Genomic DNA, 22,460 nt, shown 5'->3' on the forward strand with positions numbered 1-22,460 from the left:
CTTCGAAACAAGCATCAAAAATCAATGGCTTGTTCTATTAAGTAGATTAAGTTCCGGAAACAGCACTATTTCCATGTTACTATAAGATCACTTGCCATCATTTAGTGTATTCATATAATTTTATTTTTTTGTTTTTGGTTTTTTGAAACATTCAAGACCAAATGAAAACCTATCGAAAACATTTCGATAAAAAGGAACTGTGGAGCAGAGCATTTGATGTAGAAATGGCAAAATAGCTCACTTGGTTAGTACACCTGGTTTTTGGAGCAACTCAGATTTAAGCCTGGTCCCCACAGCATTGCAGGAATTTTGGGTGCAATGGTGTCCTCTTTCTATCCCTATCTAAAAAATCAGGAAATAAATAAATATATAAATGTAATGCCCCAGTGATGACTAAAAACAATGTGTATGTGTGTGTGTGTGTGTGTGTGTGTGTGTGTGTGTGTGTGTGTGTGTGTGAGAGATTTTCGCACACTTGATTTTTCTAAATTAAGGTACACAATAGTGGGGATAAATGATTCCAATCATCTGTTATCTAAGATATTAAAAACATTTAAATAAATGTTTGCTATGGAGTCACTGCAAAATTTGCATATATCTTTAGGGTAGTAGAAGGAAACTTGAAAGAAAACAGGTCAAAGAGCAATTCTGAAATACATCTCAGATCCCTGGAGTGTAAGTATTTAAGAACTTGGAAGGGCAGGGGAGATAGCATAATAGTTCTGCAAACAGACCCTCATGCCTGAGGCTCCAAAGTCCCAGGTTCAATACCCCGCTCCACCATAAACCAGGGCTGAGCAGTGCTCTGGTGTTTCTCTCTGTGTATGTCTCTTTCTTGGCATAGCTCTCAAAAATAAAATAAACAAGATATTTTAGAAAAAGAAAAAGAAAACCTGGAAGACAGTAATTCAAGACTTCAATACTTCTTCCCTACTACTGTCTATACTACTCTGCCCAACTTTAAATTACTACTACAGAGCTAGAAACAAACATCTGAATGATAATATAACTTTAGAAATTTGTACAAATTACATATCAATATTCTATTTCTTATGCCTTTAAAAACATTTTTTAAGTGAAATAACACTATCATTTACTTTAAAAGATAGGGAAATACTGTAATGTGGGTAGCCTTTTTCCCTAAACAACCATTTTATCCTTTAGATTTATTTTTGTGCTCTAACCATCCTTTTACAGAATTTTATACATAAATTTTATTTATACTTAATATTTGCTTTAAGATACTCAACCACACAGTTGGTATAGGGCATTAAAACCTAGAACACAAAACTCATAATGTGTTCAAATGTGAATCATTGAAGTATACAGTTTCAAATCTGATGAGTTAATAATAGCAAATGGTGCTTATAAGATCGGGTATTTGGAACTCACTGGAAATAGTTACTCAACTTACCTGGTGCTAATCCAGCAGGACTTCCCATGGATGGGTGAGAGAAAACTTGAGAGAAGGCAGACATATTTGACTGGGACACGTTACTCAGCCTGGAGGTTGATCCTCCTTTAGGAATAAACTCGCTTGCAGTAGGATTTGGTGTCTATTTAAAAATCAAATATAATAAGTTAACACATGTTAATCCCCCCAACCCCCACCAAAAAGACATTGAATCTACTAGGTATTAATCCACAGTGCTTTATCTGCTGAGTAAAATATCTTATTGGAAGTGTTTACAGGGTTTTTTAGTTTCTCCATTTTAACATGGTTTAAGTGAACTTCTGGAAGAAGTTTGATAATCAATTCTGAAGATTCAATGATTTTATTTATAGAATTTAGTATCAGAAACATGTAAAATTCACCGTTAGTGTCAATCATGCGCTAAACTACCAAACTATTCTAAGGAAGTTTAGAGAACTGGGAGGTTGAGATTACCACAAAGCTGAGCAACAAGTTTCAAACTGAGTGTCTTTAAGCCACTTCTACCAAAATAAATATCAAAACTTCTATTTTCCCAAACTAATCAGTTCCTTTTCTGTGGCAGTAAGGCATTTTCCCAGTAACATGGTCCTATGTGTTTAAGTAGCAATGACAAGAAAAACACTCAAAAACAAGGCAAATATATGAGAGGTATCAAAATATACAACATAATAGATGAAAAATATAGATGTAATTTCTATTATACAAAAAAATTTTACTATATGATTGCATGGAAAAATTTTCTTCATAGCTGTACTATGAATGCATTTTCATGCATTTAAGAGCACAGTACTTTTGGTTTAAGGAATTACTAGATTATAAGAGTATAGGTCAAATTAATAAATTCCTTATACTTTGCTCAGAAATCCTAAACATTTTCTGAAATGGAGACCATTAATAATATCATTTTAATTCAACTTCCAAGAGTATAGAAAGAAAATAATTTAAGGTAACAATGGTCCTGGTTCAGCCCACATTTTATGTATACTTATAAAAAACACTGATAACCACAAAACAAATAATTACTTAAGGAGATTTTAGAACTGAATGTAAAAAAGAAAATAAAATAAAAAAGTATGTACATGGCAGAAAAGAAGAGGGACCAAGGACTATACATTTTCAGACCAACTTCCCCATCTAGCAGGAATGGCGCTTTAAACTGCCAAAATATTAAATTTCGAACATTACAAGTCAATTTTAAACTCTCAATACTATCAACAGTTAATTCAAAACAATGAAATTCAAGAAATTAGACTTAATCCAAATATTACACTAAGTAAAACCAAAATCTCCTTTAAGACCACACCTGAAATACAAATTCTTAAGAAAAAAATACAAGAGAGGGCCTAGAGACTAGCTCACTTGGTAGAGTGCACACTTCACCATGCACAAGGACCCAAGTTTGAGTGCTAGGCCCCACAAGGGAACCCATACATGTCTCCAAGAGGAAACGCCATTAATGATAAAGCAGTGATATGGTGTCACTCTACCGCTTTCTCCCCCCACCCCACATCTGAAATTTAAAAAATAAAAATAATCTGCCAGTGGTGCCCCTGGTTGAGCACATATGTTACAATGCACAAGGACCTGGGTTCAACCCCCCAACCCCATCTGCTAGGGGAAAGCTTCACGAGGTGAAGCAATGCTGCAGATGTCTGTCATTCCCATCCTCCATTTCTGCTTATCTCTATCAAATAAAGATAATTTAAAAAATATATCTGCCAGTAGGAGTACAAGGACCCAGTGACAATTATTTTAAATAAATAAAAGTATAAAGTTTGAGTCAAAATTTATTTTCCAAGTAAATAAAATTAATCTTCTGCTTACACTCTCAGTAATATACATTTTAAAACCTGCCAAATTCTGAAGTTTTTAAATTAAGGGGCAAGATCTTTAAAGGTGTGGACAATTTCAATTTCTGGAGTATGGAATAATTTTTACTAATATACCAACCTCTGGCTACAAGGTAACCAATGACTATTAGAATCACTACAAAGTTAAATTATCATTAAGTATGTGCCCATTAATCCTCAATCTATTCTACAGAATCAAAGTCAATATAAAAATAATCACCTCTGTACAAAAATTCAAAATACCTACAAGAAGGGCTAGGAAAATGGCTCAGCAGTAGAGCATATGCCTTTCGTGCTTAAGGCCCTTGGTTCAATCCCCAGCACCTCACGAAGACTAAGATAGACAAAATCAATGCACAATGCACAGTACACTGGAAAGAAAAAACCTATAGGAGGCTGTGATTTTGGACTACAAGATTACTAAGCGATAATAAACCAAGAAATCAACAGACAAGATAAGTTATACATACTTACAAACATCTTCAGTAAGCTACTCCTGCCAATTAGGGATTGTCCAGCTTCCACTTTCATTTAACCCCTATATTCACTATGCTATAACATGCTCTGGCACCTCCTGGGAACACTATGGACAGTATCAAAGGAAATCCACTAATAGTGGAGTAGTGCTATGGTATCTCTCCTCTATCAGAAATAAATGAGTGACAGTGGGGGAGATAGCATAACGGTAAGCAGAGACTCTCAAGCCTGAGGCTCCAAAAGAAGAGGGAAGGGTAAAAGAAAGGAAAGGAAAGAAGGAAGGAGGAAGGAAGAAAGGGAGGGAGGGAGGGAGGGAGGAAAGGAAGGTAGAGAGAGAAGTAAAAAACTCAGTACAAGCAGAATTGTACCTGTGTGAGATCCTGCTGCTACACACCATATTAAAAATAGTTTAAATACTATTTTCCCTTAACCCACACAAGTTTACATTCCACCAACAAAGACTGTAATTTTAATGAGTAGATTTCACAGATGAGTGGTGAGGAGTCAGAAAAATAAGAGCACATACTCTCCCATTCAATTATGCCATTTTCTCTTTAAAAAAAAAAAAAGCTATTTAAAATCAATTTAAGGTGATGCCAACATACATTAGAAAGTTATCTAAATATGATTTAAATACAGGAAAGAATTATATATAAATACAAAATACCTAGATTATATAGAAATATAAAATACCTAAAACTATGTAAAAAAGTATGCAAAATTCATATAGAATACAAAAATCAAAATCTAACAGTAAGAAGGCAGAGCTACTGTTATCAAATGAAATAAGTATAAGTATAGCCAGAATAAGTATAGCCAGAATAAGTATAGCCAGAATAAAAGTATAGCCAGAATTGAAAAATGTCACAGATATTTACACAGAGTAAATAATATAATAATGAGAATACATTTTCAAAATTCATTAAAATAATGACTAGTAAAATAAGACATTGTTAAAACCACTTTAACATTACAGGTTCAAAATGCAAACACAAATAAGAGTTTTTATAAAAATAACAAAATTAACAAGGCATACACACTTGAACATGATAATAATGATTTTTTTTTTTTTTTGGAAAGCCAAAACCCATACCATAGTAACATCAAGTATGTTTTCACCAGAAAACTACTTCTTTTAGCTTTATGAAATGAAAGTTGTAACTAGAGAGAAGACTCAAGAATTTGGGCTATATAAATTGTCTAACATCAACACTAGAGAAAATTAAATAAGAAAAAGAATAATGAAAGTTTTATATTTTGCTCTGTGATCTAGTTAATCCCTGTATAGCTACCTCTGTCAATAAAATAGAACTTTGTGTTTGTAAATGCAAAAGTAATTACTGCCTATATTTAATCTTTTTTTTCTTTTAAACAAGAGCACTGCTCAGCTCTAGCATAGGGTGGTGTGGGGGATTGAACCTGAGACTTTGAAGCCTCAGGCATGAGTGTCTCTTTGCATAACCATTATGCTATTGACCCCTTTAATCTATTTCTATTCAAATCTTTACTCATATTTTAAAACCTAACTTTTGTTCAGAAAGTTATGACACCGCTGCACTTTTTGAGAGGAAGAAATTGATGCTCACTCAATTAAAAAAATAGCATTCACTTTGTGAGAATTTATGAGCAAAAATAGAATTGTGAGTAAAAATAGAGTTTAGGTTCAGGAGCTATCTCACCCATTTCTATCTAATTTTAAAGGAAGAAAGGGAGTCAGGAGGCAGTGCAGCGGGTTAGGTGCACATGGCACAAAGCGCAAGGATGTAAGGATCCCAGTTCGAGCCCCCAGCTCCCCACCTGCAGGGGAGTCGCTTCATAGGCTGTGAAGCAGGTCTGCAGGTGTCTATCTGTCTCTCCCCTGTCTCTGCCTTCTCCTCCTCTCTCCATTTCTCTCTGTCCTACCTAACAATGACATCAATAACAACAATAACTACAAACAACAATTAAAAAAAAAAAAAAGGAATAAAGTCTGCTAGGAATGGCGAAATCACGCAGGCACAAAACCCTGGCACCTAAGTAAAATTAGAAAAATAGTATACATTTAAAAATAAATAAATATTAAAAAATAAAAACAGTATACATAAATTTACACTGATTTTCAAGCCAAAAACAACCAAGTGCCTTTTATGTAACAAGTTATCCAAAATGGTTCCATTCCTCAATTTTTTCTGTGATCCCTACTCTCTGTATAGAAACATTGAAAAAAAAAAATCAGAGAGTGCTAACCTTTAGCTTAAAAAGCATTTTATGGTGCCAGGCAGTGGGGCCACCTGGTTGAGCACAAACATCACCATATATAAGGACTCAGGTTCAAGCCCTCAGCCCCCCCACCTATGGTGAAGCAGTTCTGTAAGTGTCTTTCTCCCTATCTCCCCTTTTTCTCTCAATTTCTCTGTCCTATCAAATACAATTTTTTAAAACACTGTTATAAACACTATACATTTCATTACATTTTAAATGAACTAACTGAATCCAGACATTCCACCCCACTAAAATGATGAACAATTCTTATCTACAATGGTTTTTACCAAATAAAGCAAGTTTTCATGTGGCTCCTATTTATATATTTCTATACTTCCCAGATGATTCCATGGGAACTTATTTTAAGAGTAAAAACCAGGATTTAATATTCTAAAACACTCCATTTAAAATAGAATAATCATTATTTAAGATCCCAGTAAATTAGTTCATACATTAAGAAACTTAAGAAGCATTACAACAAAAGTGTAGACATTAAGATACTTTCCTTAGGTAAATAGAGAAGAGTTTTATACTGAATGTAGGACATAAAATATTATGCGCTGTTTCATTGCAATCATGTCTTAAAATCTGTAAAAGAGGTTCCAGATGCCACCAGGATGCTGGCCAGGCTTCCCTGGATTGAAGACCCCACCAATGTGTCCTGGAGCTCAGCTTCCCCAGAGACACACCCTACTAGGGAAAGAGAGAGGCAGACTGGGAATATAGACCGACCAGTCAACACCCATGTTCAGCGGGGAAGCAAGTACAGAGAAGCCAGACCTTCTACATTCTGCAACCCTCAACAACCCTGGGTCCATGCTCCCAGAGGGCTAGAGAATGGGAAAGCTATCGGGGGAGGGGGTGGGTTATGGAGATTGGGTGGTGGGAATTGTGTGGAGTTGTACCCCTCCTACCCTATGGTTTTGTTAATTAATCCTTTCTTAAATAAAAAAAATAAATAAAATAAAAATAAAAATCTGTAAAAGAACTGTTGTGGGTCAGGAGATAGCTTAACCAATAGTGTATGCATTTTACTATGAGCTAGGCTACAAGTTCAAGTTCCCAGCAGAACATGGGGTCACCAGGCACAGCACCAGGGAAAATTCTATAAAAGGCTGTTGTCTTCTTTTGATCATAAATTATCAATCTCTTAAAATCTACTCAATTCCTTGGTTTTGGGTAAGTCAGAAACCCATTAATGAAACAGTTGTTTTTAAACTGCTATTCCAAAGAGTATGTAAGCATATCAACTACTTTCCTATAAAATTGACTTTTCTTTTCAAACTTTATTGTACTTTCTATGTATGTCATTCAATAATCTTTTGATATGCAGATACCTTTTAAGCACCAAGGAATAGAACTGACATCCTAAATATTTTTCAAATTCAACTCCTGCCTGTCACAGTCAGGGTCCTAGTCTGCACTGCCACCATCTCTGCAACATGATCAATATGACCCCAGTCTGCTTAATTCCAGTCTATCTTGCACATTCCAATCTGAAGAAAAAGTAATGAGACAAAGTAGAAAGAGAGGCAAGGAGCCAAAGGAAGGAAGAAAAAAAAAAAGTTATGTTTAATGATTGTTGCTGAAATCCAATTAAAATGACCGGGCCTCCAGTTTTATTACTCTCAGCTGAATTTAAAAACAAAAAACTTAACATTTCTCAGTTTTCCACATAACAATACAACCTCCACTAAGAAATGTTATGCATATACAAACTATTGTATATAGTTTACTGGTGACTGTAAAACATTAATCCCCAAAGAGAAAAAAGTCAGGATAAATGTAAAGAGAAAAAAAAAAAACCATAAAATGTTGACACTAACCTTACTTTTGCATACTTTTCCAAATACCTATTACTCCAATCTCCCATTATCAGCACTATTCTTCTCTCTTGTTGAGACTAATCAGAAAGATTAATGCTCAAGGCAAGGTTAAAGAACAGTAATTATCTGGGAAGCTAGAAAGGGTATGCTGATAATGCTGGAAAGGCCAAACTAGGCAAGTACATGGATATACAGCAGAGTACCACTACTCAAGACTATTTTCATTTAGACTTTAGTGTTTATGAGTAACACAGAATAAAGAGGAACAGAGTAAGATGGAAAAGAGAAGTCAAATGGCTAACCATAATCTCCCCAGTTCACATTTCTACAACATTTTTAAACTAATGAGCTGTTATTTCCTCATATTTCAAATGTATCCACATAGTGAATTTAAAATGTATTATCAACACAGACTCAATTTCTGAGCTACTCAGATTCTGACCAATTTAAGAGCAGTTAACATTCATCTTATAAAAGCTAACATCTAAATACTACTACTATAAACTTAGTCTAGTATCACAGTTTAGAATATTTCTAAAGCAAACAGGACCCCTTGACTTAAACCAAAAGAGGAAATTTTTTTTTATAAAATAAGTAAGTACCAAATTAGCAGAGACAATGAAGGATGATTACTAATGCTTCCAAGAGTCACATTAGTATTTCATTAAACAGAAGTTATCCTACCTGCAATTTTAATATCTTAATGAAAAATCAGTAAGTCTGTATGTCAGAGACTCACAAATGAAAATAACCTTAACATTACAATTGAATCAAACAAAAATTTTTTCATGAGAAAAAATATTTTTTTCATGAGCTCATCATGAAGCAATTCTATATATAAGCCTGACATGACACATAAATTTCTAATGATTTTATTCCTTTACACATTTCTGTCAGAAAAGGATGATAACTATAAACACTTCCAGTAACCTCATGGCGTATCCTCCTTGAGACTAGTTAGGCATGAAAATGAAAGATAATAAGTCTAGCACTTTCACATCTAGGCACTTTCACATCTAGGAATGAAAGCTGAGGGGTAAAAAGCATACATGTAAAAAAAGGTTTGGTTTAGCTTATCATGTTTTAAACAATTTATTTGTTAAAGAGTGAGGAAGGAAGAGGGATGAAGAGAGAATGAGGAAGAGAAGGAAGGGGACCCCCAGCACCATCTAAATAAGTAAACAAACCCACACACACAAATTCAACACACTTTTATTTACCACAGAATGAGCATCCTTTTTGTTTTATTTACCACAGAAAGAGGCATTATTACCATAACTGAATTAAAATAAAAGTTAAGATAAAATGCAGCAAGTATTCAAATTTGCTATCTCTAGAAAAATAGTGTTTCTGATGCCAAGAAAAAGGGGAGGCCTGACTATGTGTACTGTGCAAGTAAAAGGATGCTAACTAGTTATGCTAACTGAAATGTTACTAGGGATACTTTCTCAGTGTGAAGAAACTAGAGACATTCCACTGCTCCCCCCATATACTTCTCTACAGCACCAAAACTTTTTTCTTTCAGTTGAATATAACTTTTACAAAAAACTTTTAACAAATTTTGTTACATCTATAAATCATGAAGCAAATTAAACTGCTTTATCTGCATATCATCACTGATGTAAAAGTATTATCAAAAGAATTTACATGACATACAAAAATTTTAAACTGTGACCAATAGAACCAATACATATAGAAAAAGCAAAGTCTGTATTTGGAGAATAGAAGCCATTTAAAAGAAAAACAATTGAACTGAATTAAATAGCACCTAGTTCATTTTCAGTATTACTCTGCCTGTGTATGTGTCATTAACTCAATAAAGCTGGGGAGGGGGAAAGAATCATTTTTCCTTTATCAACAACAACAAATGCAAGAATATCCCAAATCCAGGAAGGCCAGGAGAGTGTGATCAACATAGCATTCCAGAAAGACAAGAACTACTTAACACAATTATAATTATATTCTCTACACAATCACACCTTCTTCTATCATGGTTATGTAATAGTAACATCTTTTTAGTCAATTGTTGCATAGTAAAATTTACCCTAAGGCAATCTCTCCAAGAAACCCACCAGTCAGTCACATAATTTAACATATAGTAAGATTATCAAACATTTTTCCATAATAATACTTTGTCAGTAAATATCAAAGAAAAACTAAAGAACATTACATAACCAAAATTTTATCTAATTCCAGTCTCAACAGATAATTAATTAATTAATTCAAATTCATTCCTTCAATTATCTGAATATCTAATACATGAAAGACACTGTTTTGCACTGTGCTCAGCACCATAGAGAAGACATGTAAAACAGAGAAAATGTTCAGTCCAGAGCATGGCAGCTTATAGGTATCAAATGTGCCCTATACCCCACCCCATCTTCCCAAGAGAACATCAAAAATAAATAACTACAATGTATTACACCTAATCAGTCTACAAGAAAAGTAACAGAATTACTAACTAGAGCAATCTAAGTGCTTGGGAAACAAGCAAACGGCTGATGCTCTCTAATTAGCTCCTTAAGAACATACAATTGAGTTAATCCTAAAAAACAAGTTTGCTCAGTCAAAAGAGAAAGGCACACACAGCAAAGTGAATGTTCAGTTAGTAAGAGTTCTCTGTGTGGGTGGTGGTTTCTTTTTTCTTTTTCTTTTTTTTAAAAATATTTATTTATTCTTTTTTTATTGCTCTTGTTGTTTATCATTGTTGTTATTGATGTTGTTGCTGATGTTGTTGTTGGATAGGGCAGAGAGAAATGGAGAGAGGAGGGGAAGACAGAGAGGGGGAGAGAAAGACAGACACCTGCAGACCTGCTTCACCGCTTGTGAAGCAACGGAGTCGGGAGGTAGTGCAGCGGGTTAAGCGGACGTGGCGCAAAGTGCAAGGGCCGGTGTAAGGAATCGCAGTTCAACCCCCCAGGCTCCTCACCTACGGGGGAGTCGCTTCACAGGTGGTGAAGCAGGTCTGCAGGTGTCTGTCTTTCTCTCCCCGTCTTCCCCTCCTCTCTCCATTTCTCTCTGTCCTATCCAACAACGATGACATAAATAACAACAATAACTACAACAACAATAAAAAAAGGGGAAAAATAAATATTAAAAAATCTTTAATAAAAAAATATTTTATTTATTTATTAGAAAGATAGGAGGAAAGAGAGAAAGAACTAGATATCACTCTGGTACATGTGCTGCTTGAATTGAACTCAGGACCTCATGTTCGAGAATCCAGTGCTTTATCCGTTGTGCCACCTCCTAGACCACGGTGGCTTCTTTTGCTATGCAGAAGCTTTTTAATTTGATGTAGTCCCATTGGTTTATTTTTGTTTTGGAAATTTCCAAGAGCTGCCTGTTGGATTCCTTAGGTTTTTCTATGTATATTACCATATCATCTGCAAATAGTAAGAATTTGACTTCTTTTCCAATCTGTATCCCTTTAATTTCTTGTTCTTTCCTATGCTATGGCAAGAACTTCCAACACTATGTTGAATAGTAATGGTGATAGTGGGCAGATCTGTCTAGTACCTGATCTGAGGAGAAATGCTTCCAGTTTTTCACTTACTTGAGTACGGTGCTGGCTCTAAGTTTGATATATATGTACTCAAGTAGCCTTAGGAATTTTCCATCTATTCCCATTTTTTGTAGCATTTCTCCCATCTCTCTCAACTTCTGTCTCTGGGGAAGGGGCAAAGGAGAATGGCTGCTGGGAGAGGTGAATTTGTTGTGTGGGCACCAAGCACTGGTGATAACCCTGGTGACAAAAAGAACCACCACCACCAAACCAGACGGTGAGGGTAAAGCTGTAAATGAGTATGTGCAGATGTGTATGAATGAAACGTTTGAAGCTGTGTGGTATTCACATCAGAAACTCTGAATTTCAAAAATCTATGTTCAGAAGTAGCCAGTCTAAATTAAGTGCAGAGGAGTAAAAGGATGGTAAAAATAAAACATATCTGGGTCATATGTGACAGAGTAACAGCTACAATAAAAAAAAAAAAAATCACCAAAGGACACAGTGTGGACTAAGAGAAGAAAATAAAGACAAAGTTTAAGGGAGCAACTAGGGAAGGGAGAACAAGGAGGTAGAAATAGTCAAAGACAGATACTAAACATTTTAAAAGAGAAAGAAGGCAAAGCAGAGGTCAAGAAACAACTATTATAGTTATTAGGTATTCTTATCAAAAAGAGTTCCAACAAAGTAATGACATTCAAAGATAAAACACAGACTAAAACGCTCAAAGAAAGGTGGAAAAGTTGCAACTTTAAGCAGGAAGTTAGAATCTTCCCTATGTAATATCCTTTGGTTCTGGAATTCCAGTACAGGAGAGACTGAAACATAGCGTGTATTTAATTTAGGAAGATGAAATATATATTGCGAGAATTTATAAAACAGAAAAGGAACAATATAATAAATTTTGAGTGGAGTAAAAGTAAGGAAAAACCTTATTATCTGTGACAGAAGGAAAAAGGGGTAGGAAGGGGTATGGATGAAAATGGACATAGATAATGGACCGGCATAAGATCCTGGTTCGAGCCCCTGGCTGCCCACTTGCAGGGGAGTCGCTTCGCAGGTCTGCAGGTGTCTATCTTTCTCTCCACTTCTCTGTCTTCCCCCTCCTTTCTCCATTTCTCTCTATCCTATCCAACAATGATGACAACAATAATAGTAACTACAACAATAAAACAAGGGCAACAAAAGGGGGGGAAGGATAACACTTCAAATGCTGTAAACAGTCACATTTTAGAAGAAAAAAGAAAATATACATAGACAAAAAGTCAACAGATAAGGCAAGTCATTCTTTTTTTTTTTTTTTTTTTTTAAGGCAAGTCATTCTTATTGATACCACACAGACACAGACACAGACACAGAAACATAACAGGGGGTGGGTAGGTTTAAGGAAAATGTTAAAAAGATTCAGAATAGCAGCTATAGAAATGAAGATAAAAAGATTATGGGGTGGGCAAAGGGTCAGAAAGTAGAACATATATAGTATGTAATTTTAGTTTTATCATTTTTCAAAGTCTTAAGGAATCCTGAATAGGCTCTTTTAAGATCTAATCCATTCCATCTAAAGTCCAAATGACCCAGTTTCCTAGGACCTGAGCCTAGAAATCAAATCTGAGCAAGTATATCCAGAGTTTCTATTAACTAACTCCCTGAGATCTCAAAAGCACTTGCAATAAGCAACTATATTTCACAGAATTTGTGAGCCAAAGATTTTGAGCATTAAATACAAGAAAATGCCATTTAACCAGACCAGCAGGGTTGGATGGGAAAAAAAAAAAAAAAGATGTTCACAAGTATGAATCTCCTAATACACCCACCAGTCTAACAACTTTATTACATTACTTGGCTAGATTATCTAAAACACAGTATTCTGATGATGCACTAATACATCACTACTTTCAAAGGTCTGAGACAAAATGAGAATGAATTTATATAGCGTATTATGACTTTCATGTGAATCTTAACCTGCCATGCTCGGGGGAGTCTAGAAAATCATGCCATTTTTCATTCTTTCATTCCAGTTGCTCCTAATTCTTGGCTAAAGAATGGGAGCACATTGCTATTCCTTCCCTCTAAAAGCATTTTAAACTATTATTTTAAATATTTTAAACAACTTAAGCAGTCCCTAAAAGAAACTTAATTATCAATATCCCAATCCTATCTATACCATACTGTAATATACATCTGAATATAATTGACAAGAGTGTTCTCAAGTAGACATCAACAAAGATAAAGGTGTGAAATTGGAGAAATCAACATTTTCTATGCTCTTTATGTGCTAATCAGAACCCTTACAGTAATTTGGCTAAAGTCAGTGGTAAAGAAAAAAATCCATTCCTAAATTATGTGAACTTTATGGTCACAGAACAAATGGAAAATCTTGAATTCACAGAGAGACTGGTAGTCAAGGAGAGGAATGGTTATCATGTCAGACAGCAAATGAGTCAAGATCAAAGTGCACCAGGTATTGCTGAGATTAAGTCTCAGTTGAATTTCCATCTACCATCTGCTTGGTACTGGACTTGAGATCATAAGAAAAATACAAAACAGGCTCAGAAGGTGGAACAGTATCAAGAACACTTGAACAACATTGCACTTACATTTTTTAATCTCCTAACACTTAAAATGAAATCACTATCATTTCATCTAGATTGACTGCAATAATAAAACTAAGCAATGGAAACATGAGATGGTTAGAGGTCTCAGTAAACCTATGGTCTCTTTTTTAAAATATATAAAGTCACAGAATAAATATCGTAAACTGCACATAGTACCTAATAAGAAACCAAACAGTAACATTTAAGACAAGTAGAATGCCCAAAGGATACAGAGATAATAAACACATGCCTAATCTCAAATATTTACAACCAAATGGGGAAGAGATAAATGCATAAAGGAAACAAAACAGGAAGAACAACTATTAAATAATAACAACTATTGGCATTAATACTAAAAAATTATTTTTAATCTCAGATATATGAACAAGCTTTCACAGAAAGGGTAGTATATATCTTAACTTCTGAAGGAACAGAAAGCAAAGATCTTTTTTCAGGCTTGCATAACAATGGTACAGAGACATAAAGGTAGAGAATTGACCATGTATTTCATATATACAAAAGTAAAAGATTTCATATGCATAAGATATATGTGAATGATTAAGGGAAAATTATCTTAGTATGGCAGATCAAATCCTGAAGAGCTCTAACTAAAATTATTCAGGATTTCAACTGAAGGTATAACCTCTGTCAGGAATGACAAAAAAAGGTAATTGAAAGATACTAGAGAATTTTAAAAGAACAGGAATTAGAGATAGGCAATATAGCATGAAAATCTCAGAATTTAGAATCAAAAAGATCTGGGCCAGGGAGTCGGGTGGTAGCGCAGCAGGTTAAGCACAGGTGGTGCAAAGCTCAAGGACCGGCGCAGGGGGCTTGGTTCAGTCCCCGGCTCCCCACCTGCAGGCGAGTCGTTTCACAAGCGATGAAGCAGGTCTACAGGTGTCTATCTTTCTCTCCCCCCACCCCATCTTCCCCTCCTCTCTCCATTTCTCTTTGTCCTATCTAACAATGACACCAGTAACAACAACAATAATAACTACAACAATAAAACAACAAGGGCAACAAAAGGAAATTAATGTTTAAAATAATAATAAAATAATAAATTAATAATTTAGAAGTAAAATAGACTAGAATCTTGCCCTGGAATCCCCAAGTAGGGACTTCACAAACAACAATCAATAAAGTGGCCATCATTAATATTTCAAACTATACAAAAAATAAATTTAGTCTCCACCAATGTACAAACAATTAAGGTGGTAGCAGAAGAGATAGCATAATGGTTATGCAAAGAGACTCTCATGCCTGAGGCTCCAAAACCCAGGTTCAATCTCTGGAACCACCATAAATCAGAGCTAAGCAGAACTCTGTTTTTTTAAAAAAAGAAACTAAGTAAAACATTAACTATCTTTGATTCTCCATTAGGATATTTATATATGCCAATCATACCACCCTACTAGATACACAGTTATAAATTTATATAGAAGTTAGAGAAAATATGTATACTTTTTAGAATAACATAAATCAACTGTTTCATATATGTGTTATTAAACAAGCTTTTTCGTATCATTAGATTCTTGGTAGGAAATAAAAAGATTACTAAGTATAAAAAGATCAAGGACTCATGAGGCTCTTGTAAGAAATGCAATATTTATGGGAATAAAAGTTGAGTATGATTAATTCATATAGAAACCTTCAGGAAGTAGTTCGGGAGGTGGCACAGTGGATAAAATATTGGACTCTCAAGCATGAGGTCCAGAGTTCAATCCCTGGCAGCATAGGTACCAGAGTGATGTCTGGTTCTCTCTCTCTCTCTGTCTCTCTCCCCCCCATCTTTCTCAGAAATATTTTTTTTAGGTTTTTCTTTTTAATTTTTATTTACTTATTTATTATTGGATAGAGACAGAGGATAAATTGAGAGGAGTGGGGGAGATAGAGAGGGAGAGGAAGACAGAGAGACTCCTGCAGCCCTACTCCACCACTTGGGAAGCTTTCCCTCTACAGGCAGGGACCAGGGGCTTGAACCTGGGACCTTGTTTATGCACTGTAATGTGTGTGCTTAACCAGGTGCACCACCGCCTGGCCCCAGAAATAAATAAATAAATTCTTAAAAAGAAGTAAAGAGTGATCCAGAAGGTGGCACAGTGGATACAGCATTGGACTCTCAAGCATGAGGTCCTGAGGTTCAATCCCTGCCAGCACATGTACCAGAGTGATCTCTCTCTCTCTTTCTTCCTATCTTTCTCATTAATAAGAATAATTTTTTAAAAATATTTATTTCATTTATTTATTCCCTTTTGTTGCCCTTGTTGTTTTATTGTAGTTATTATTGTTGTTGTCGTTGTTGGATAGGACAGAGAGAAATGGAGAGAGGAGGGGAAGTCAGAGATGGGGAGAGAAAGATAGACACCTGCAGACCTGCTTCACCGCCTGTGAAGCAACTCCCCTGCAGGTGGGGAGCCGGGGTTCGAACCGGGATCCTTATGCCGGTCCTTGTGCTTTGCGCCACCTGCGCTTAACCCGCTACGCTACAGCCCGACTCCCATGAATAAATATTAAAAAAAAAAAAAAACAAGTAAAAAATGAGAGAAAAAAAAGAGAAAGGAAGAGAAAGCAAGCAAGCTTCAGGGAGCTTTTGCTATTTTAAGGTTTTTGTTTGCTATTTTTCTTCTGTTTCAGAAGTAAAAAATTTTCAGGAGTCAGGAGGTAGCATAGCAGGTTAAGCGCACATGGCGCAAAGCACAAGGACCCAGTTTAAGGATCCTGGTTCAAGCCCCCGGCTCCCCACCTGCAGGGGAGTCGCTTCACCAGCGGTGAAGCAGGTCTGCAGGTGTCTATCTTTCTCTCCCCCTCTCTGTCTTCCCCTCCTCTCTCCAAATTTCTCTGTCCTATCTAACAACAATGACATCAATAACAACAATAATTACAACAACAATGAAAAACAAGGGCAACAAAAGGGAAAATAAATATATAAAAAAAATTTAAAAAGAAGAAGGGGTGGGGGTAGATAGCCTAATGGTTATGCAAAGAGACTCTCATGCCTGAGGCTCCAAAGTCCCAGGTTCAATCACCCACACCACCATAAGCCAGAGCTGGGCAGTGTTCTGGTGTCTGTCTGTCTGTCTGTCTCTCTCTCTCTCTCTGAATCTCTCTCAAAAATAAAAAAAATATATAAACACAAAAAAGAAGAATTTCTAAAGTTGTCAGTTCAAAATTAAGTAGTAAATATGGTCAAAATTAATAAATATAAAGAAACATTTAAAGTTCTATAAAGAAAGGTTGCAAAATACTACTGGGGAAATTAAGAAGATTAAGAATGGATCTTGAAAACACTGCAAAGCTGTACCTGTTATATACACTTCATGTCTAGACAACTATACACATTCTCAGCCACCAGGGTGGAGGAGCAGCAGCTTAGATAACCAGTTGTAAATTCAAACCAATCCTAACCAGGTATCGCATATTGCACCAAAGCAAAGGTGAAGGCGGTGAAGAGAATGGGGCAGGGGGTAAGGGGCAGGGGGAATGTTGGGATACTGGTGCATGATGGCGGATAAGGGCCTACACTGGGGACTAGAATGTTTTGCAGATACCTACCCACCCATTACATGGAGATGAGAAGTTATACCCATATGCCAACAACTGTAGTATAATTCAATAACCCTAACAATGTAAAAACAAACAAACTTAGTCATTGCTCTGATATAATTACAGGTATACCACACAGATAGTCTAAAGTCTAACAAAAATGGTTTCTCTACTACTTAACCTTAACTATACTTGGATTCAAGCCAGCAAAACAGCTCATCTGGAGTGCACCTGCTTTGGCATGCACACCACTCAGAGTAGAGCCTGGCTGGCCCCTGCAGCACTGGAGGATGGTTCAGTACTGTGGTGCTTCCCAACCTACCCCATTTCTGCCTCTAGAATAGTGAAGTCCAAGCAATGATTAATAAACAATATAATATGTGTATATATTAATTTCTCTGAAGATGTTTCTTCATTTAACAGTGCCTTACTGGATATTTGTCCCGTAAGCTATTAGGAAGGCCAAAAGAGATTTAAAAATTTTTCCCATAGCACAGTTCCTGGCATAAGATATCATATATGGGGGGCCGGGCAGTAGTGCAGCAGGTTAAGAGCACATGGCACGAAGCGCATGGACCGGCGTTAAGGATCCCAGTTCAAGCCCCTGAGCCTCCACCTACAGGGGGTTGCTTCACAAGCGGTGAAGCAAGTCTGCAGGTGTCTTGTCTTTGTCTCTCCGTCTTCCCTACCTTTCTCAATTTCTCTTTGTCCTATCCAACAACGACAGCAATAATAACAACATTTATGACAAGGGCAACAAAAGGGGAGAAAAGATACCATATGTGAACAATAACTATGATTAGTAATGCATTTGGCTGTGCCACCCTTCAAAAATTTTTATGTATAACTATTAAGACAAAATCACACAATACCAAAAAAAAAGGTATTATCAAAGTTGATTTATCTATTTTCTTATAGCACAAAATGACAAAAATTTCAGCAAAAAAGTACTGTCATCCTCTTTGCTCTGTATGAACAATACCAGGAACCAATTTTGAGATCAACAAACATAGTCACAGACATTAGATTAGTATTTTCAACATCTGATTCAGTATGTGGTACCTTTCAATTTTAGGCCAAACTAAAAAAAGGTACTACTCATATTCTTAAAGGAAATTAACTATTGGAAGCATAAATCAACACTGTTTGAAATAGAAGCAACTTAATCTTTCATATGCATGAATGTAAATCTATCAATACTGTCTTAATTAGAAACAGAACGTAATTTTAATGTATACTCTTATATTAACCTAAGTAACGTAATTTTAATGTATACTCTTATATTAACCTAAGTATCTCCAAGTCATGTGACAAGGATGTATCCCAACCCCGCCACAGGAACAGGGAGAATAGTTGTAGTAAGAATAAGCTGTAGTAAGCTGCAGTAAGGCTGAGTCCCTCACCCTAGCGTCTACAAGTAGTTCCTACCTGTTCTTTTATGGCTAGGGTCTAATTTATTTTCAGGCTTTCTTTTTAAAACTGAAAAATATTTCTAACAACCCACATCAAATCTTCTAATCTCCAAGACAAAAATTCAGTAAGTTATATTACTATTCATAATTGGTACTGTCAAAATTACCCACTAATTTTAAGTATTGTATATATTATGTAGTCCTTTCCTCCAAGTTTATCTTTAGAAAAACTACTAAAAAAAAAAAAAACTTTCAGTTGGGCCAAATGCCATATATTATCTTTTTTTTAGAAAAATTTCTGTAGTCCTGTGTCCAGTTCAACATAAGATACTGCAGTGGCATTAACATTAAAAAAAGGATAATATAGAGCCCCTTCATGATACAAGGTTATCAACAGAAATAAAAGCAAGATGCTAATAGCATTACATCTTTTTTGTGTACAGTATGAACTCGTGGGATTATGGGTCTGTTGTTAACATGTATAAAAATATTAATTTATTCAGAAAGTTTGGTAGGAAACTTTCTACTACATCCAGCTAAACTGAAATTCTGATGAATAGAACTGCCTATATTATACAATTAATAATTATTTTAAATGAAAATTACAGTCAAATTAAAATTAAATAATTTAATTTTTAGTTATTCACAAGCTAAAATAAAAGTTATTCTTCAAGTTATAAAAATTATTTTTATTACTCAGTAACAAGAAGGCAGAGTGAAAAACTGAAGCAATCTATAATTCTCTAACATGTAGCTGAAGATATAGAGCCAACACTTGCCAAGTTTGTTTACATACTATTTTTATATTCTAGTAAAAATTTATCCATAAAAAAGTGTAACTTCCATACTCAAATTTCAAATAAATGACCTTTTCTGTAGTAAATTATAACTTCTCAATATAGTATATCAAGTAACTTAATGTATTAAGATGTTGAACTCTTAACAAAAGTCAATAAATTCAATAAAGTAATAGGGAAATAAATAATAAGCAGAGATAACAAAAAAAATTATTTGGTTAGTTAATAATGGGCCACTAACTACTTTGATTTTTACAAAAAAAAAAAAAAAAATCACTTAAGTGTAACAGCTAACCCATTCAGTCTCACACCCACCAGCAGCCCACAGACACAAAGTATCCAAGATATTCACTTTCAAAAAATGTCTAATAAAATTATTTTTTACCTGTAGATTGTTTTCTGTGACTCTGTTCCACCAAACCATATTGATGGGTACTCCTGATTTACAACTGTCAGCAAGGCAGCCAATAGGGTTCTTTGCTTTTCGTGCCTTTGATCCCATCGGAACTAGCCTCTCTTCCAGCATGCCCAGGCGATACTTCCTTGGCTAGGAAAAAGAAGGAAAGAAACCAGGCCACTCCTAACATCCTCATACTAATCTAAACTAACATACAGAAGGTAAGATGAATGGTAGAATAGGAGACAAGCAACATTTCTAAGACCCTCCCGCTAATGTCCTTATTTCCACCCACCACTTCCCACCCCAATACAGATATCCAGAATAACCCACAATTCTAATAGATAAATAACATTATATAAAGCAACAGATGTTTTAGAGAAATACATTGCAATCTACCCTGTAAGATTTTAGTAAGTAAAAAATTCAGTCAGCAAAGTAAATGCTTTGCAAAAAAAAAAAAAAATCCACTGGCACTTACCTATTCTCACTGCAATATGAAGAAATGGCTTCAAAGACACAAAATACAGGGGGGAAAAAACTCCAAACTAGATCTTTTCTGTTTCCCATATCATGACCTCATTTCCATGATCTTACTTAAAAGAAACAGCTAATTCCTAAGAAATCAATTTTTTTACTGTAAAAATTCTATATACATTAAGTCAGAGTGCAAGTCATACTATCTTAAGTTGACATTCAGCTTATGGTATTCATTTAAAAAAAAAGACTTAAAAATACAAATGCTTCACAGTCTTATAAATCTCAGTAATTTGAACACTAAGTGTTGTCCAATAAAAGTATACGCTTAGTGGCTATAGTAAACCATCTTAACATTGATGGAAGGCTTTTCTAAATATGATTTTACATTTTATCTTACTTTATAACAATCTTGTACTATGTTGCCTCCTAAAGTGAGGGAAAGGGCAAAAAAGACAGAGGATAAAAAGAGAATGTGTGTATTTGTGAACATTCTTAGGAAGGTATTTAAGACCTGTAGGTTTTCTGTCAGAAAGCTTCTGAAACAGTTAATATCAACCTTCTTCAAAAAAAGGTTTAGCCATATAAACGTGTAAAATTAAATTTTCCAGTATGAAGGCAATTAATTTGATGCCAATATTTAATTTCTAAGTTTCAAAACCCTTGCAGATAACCATCCCTCTGCAAACTATTGTGTGTACATTAGATTTTCCACTCTGCAAATAAATAGGCCTCTGCTATGTTGTCACAGATTTTAAAAGAATTAAACTTATATAAAGGAGGTAACTCAGTGACCACTTACCCAATACATCACAGTGGACAGTTTCATGAGACTACAGTATTTCCACCTTAATGTAATCTTAGACCAAGTCAATACCCTCTGTTTATGTCACAAGAAATTTTTGCAGATGATAAAATTTTACCTTTTGAGACTAAATTATAAGTGAATTATAAGTCCAGTTGTTTGTTCTTTTCTTTCTTCTTATTTTTTATAGACTGAGAAAAACAGAGGGGAGGGGATATAGAGAAGTAGAGGCACACCTGTAGCACTGCTTCACCACTTGTGAAGCTTCCCCGTTGCAAGGGGAGACCAGGGCTTGAACCTGAGTCCTTATGCATTGTAAGGTGTGTGTTCTGCCAGATTAGCCACCTTCAGACCTGCTAAGGTATTTCAAATAAAATAATTCATAAACAAAAATGTATGGGATGTAATGTGTACAAACGGTAATTAAGCTTTCACTAGTTTAATATTTATATTTTAGAAAATGTGTAGGTTAAGGATTATTCTAACTCTACCAGAAAAGTTCAGTGCTATCTACAAATACTTATACAAAATTCACAACTGATAGGACTCATATAAGAGCATCTAAATCCCAGTCATAAACCTGAAAGAAAAATCACTGCTTTAAATGTCCTTCTCAAATTCACTCTCTCCAACAAGTATCAACTATTCCTTGTTTTTACAGATAAAAATTTTTAGTCCTTTCCCTCCACCTCATCTCCCCTAAAGCCTATAATCAGCCTAAGGTCTTTCTTCCTAGGTAGGAGAATGGATTCCAATTTGCCATTATAGGTGTACATTTCTTCAATAGATAGCTAGAGACTGAAGTCTTTTACTTTCTATGTAACACTGAATAAAAATATTAAGTGCATTAATAACATTTAAAGTACTGTAAGTAAAAGTAGAAATGACATTTGAAAAAAGATAACAGCAGTAGAAAACAGGATAGTAAAGCAAAAAGATCATATAAATTTTATTGCATAGAACAATTTATAGTAAAATTTCACCTGTAAGTTACTGGATTGTCAGAAAACTCATGGTGTATTTTTTTCTGTTTTTCTGTGTTAAAATGTGTCATGACTTTTCCAGCAGCCCAAAAGTTTCCAAATTATATAAACCACT

General features: G+C 35.0%; 1 protein-coding gene across 2 annotated transcripts in view; it reads right to left on the bottom strand.

Annotated features, from left to right (window-relative positions):
• PAN3 (poly(A) specific ribonuclease subunit PAN3) overlaps positions 1 to 22,460 on the bottom strand; it is a 148,093-nt gene that overhangs the window by 91,572 nt on the left and 34,061 nt on the right. The window contains exons 5-6 of one of the 2 annotated variants that reach the window (XM_060191690.1): positions 20,069 to 20,230; positions 1,415 to 1,556 (exon numbers count right to left, since the gene is read on the bottom strand). In XM_060191690.1, the coding sequence (XP_060047673.1) occupies positions 1,415 to 1,556; positions 20,069 to 20,230 (304 nt within the window). The remainder of the gene's footprint in view (positions 1 to 1,414; positions 1,557 to 20,068; positions 20,231 to 22,460) is intronic. The other variant, XM_060191691.1, reaches the window with a different exon arrangement.

This window comes from Erinaceus europaeus, chromosome 5 (genome assembly GCF_950295315.1).
Source record: "Erinaceus europaeus chromosome 5, mEriEur2.1, whole genome shotgun sequence".
Lineage (NCBI taxonomy): Eukaryota > Metazoa > Chordata > Mammalia > Eulipotyphla > Erinaceidae > Erinaceus > Erinaceus europaeus.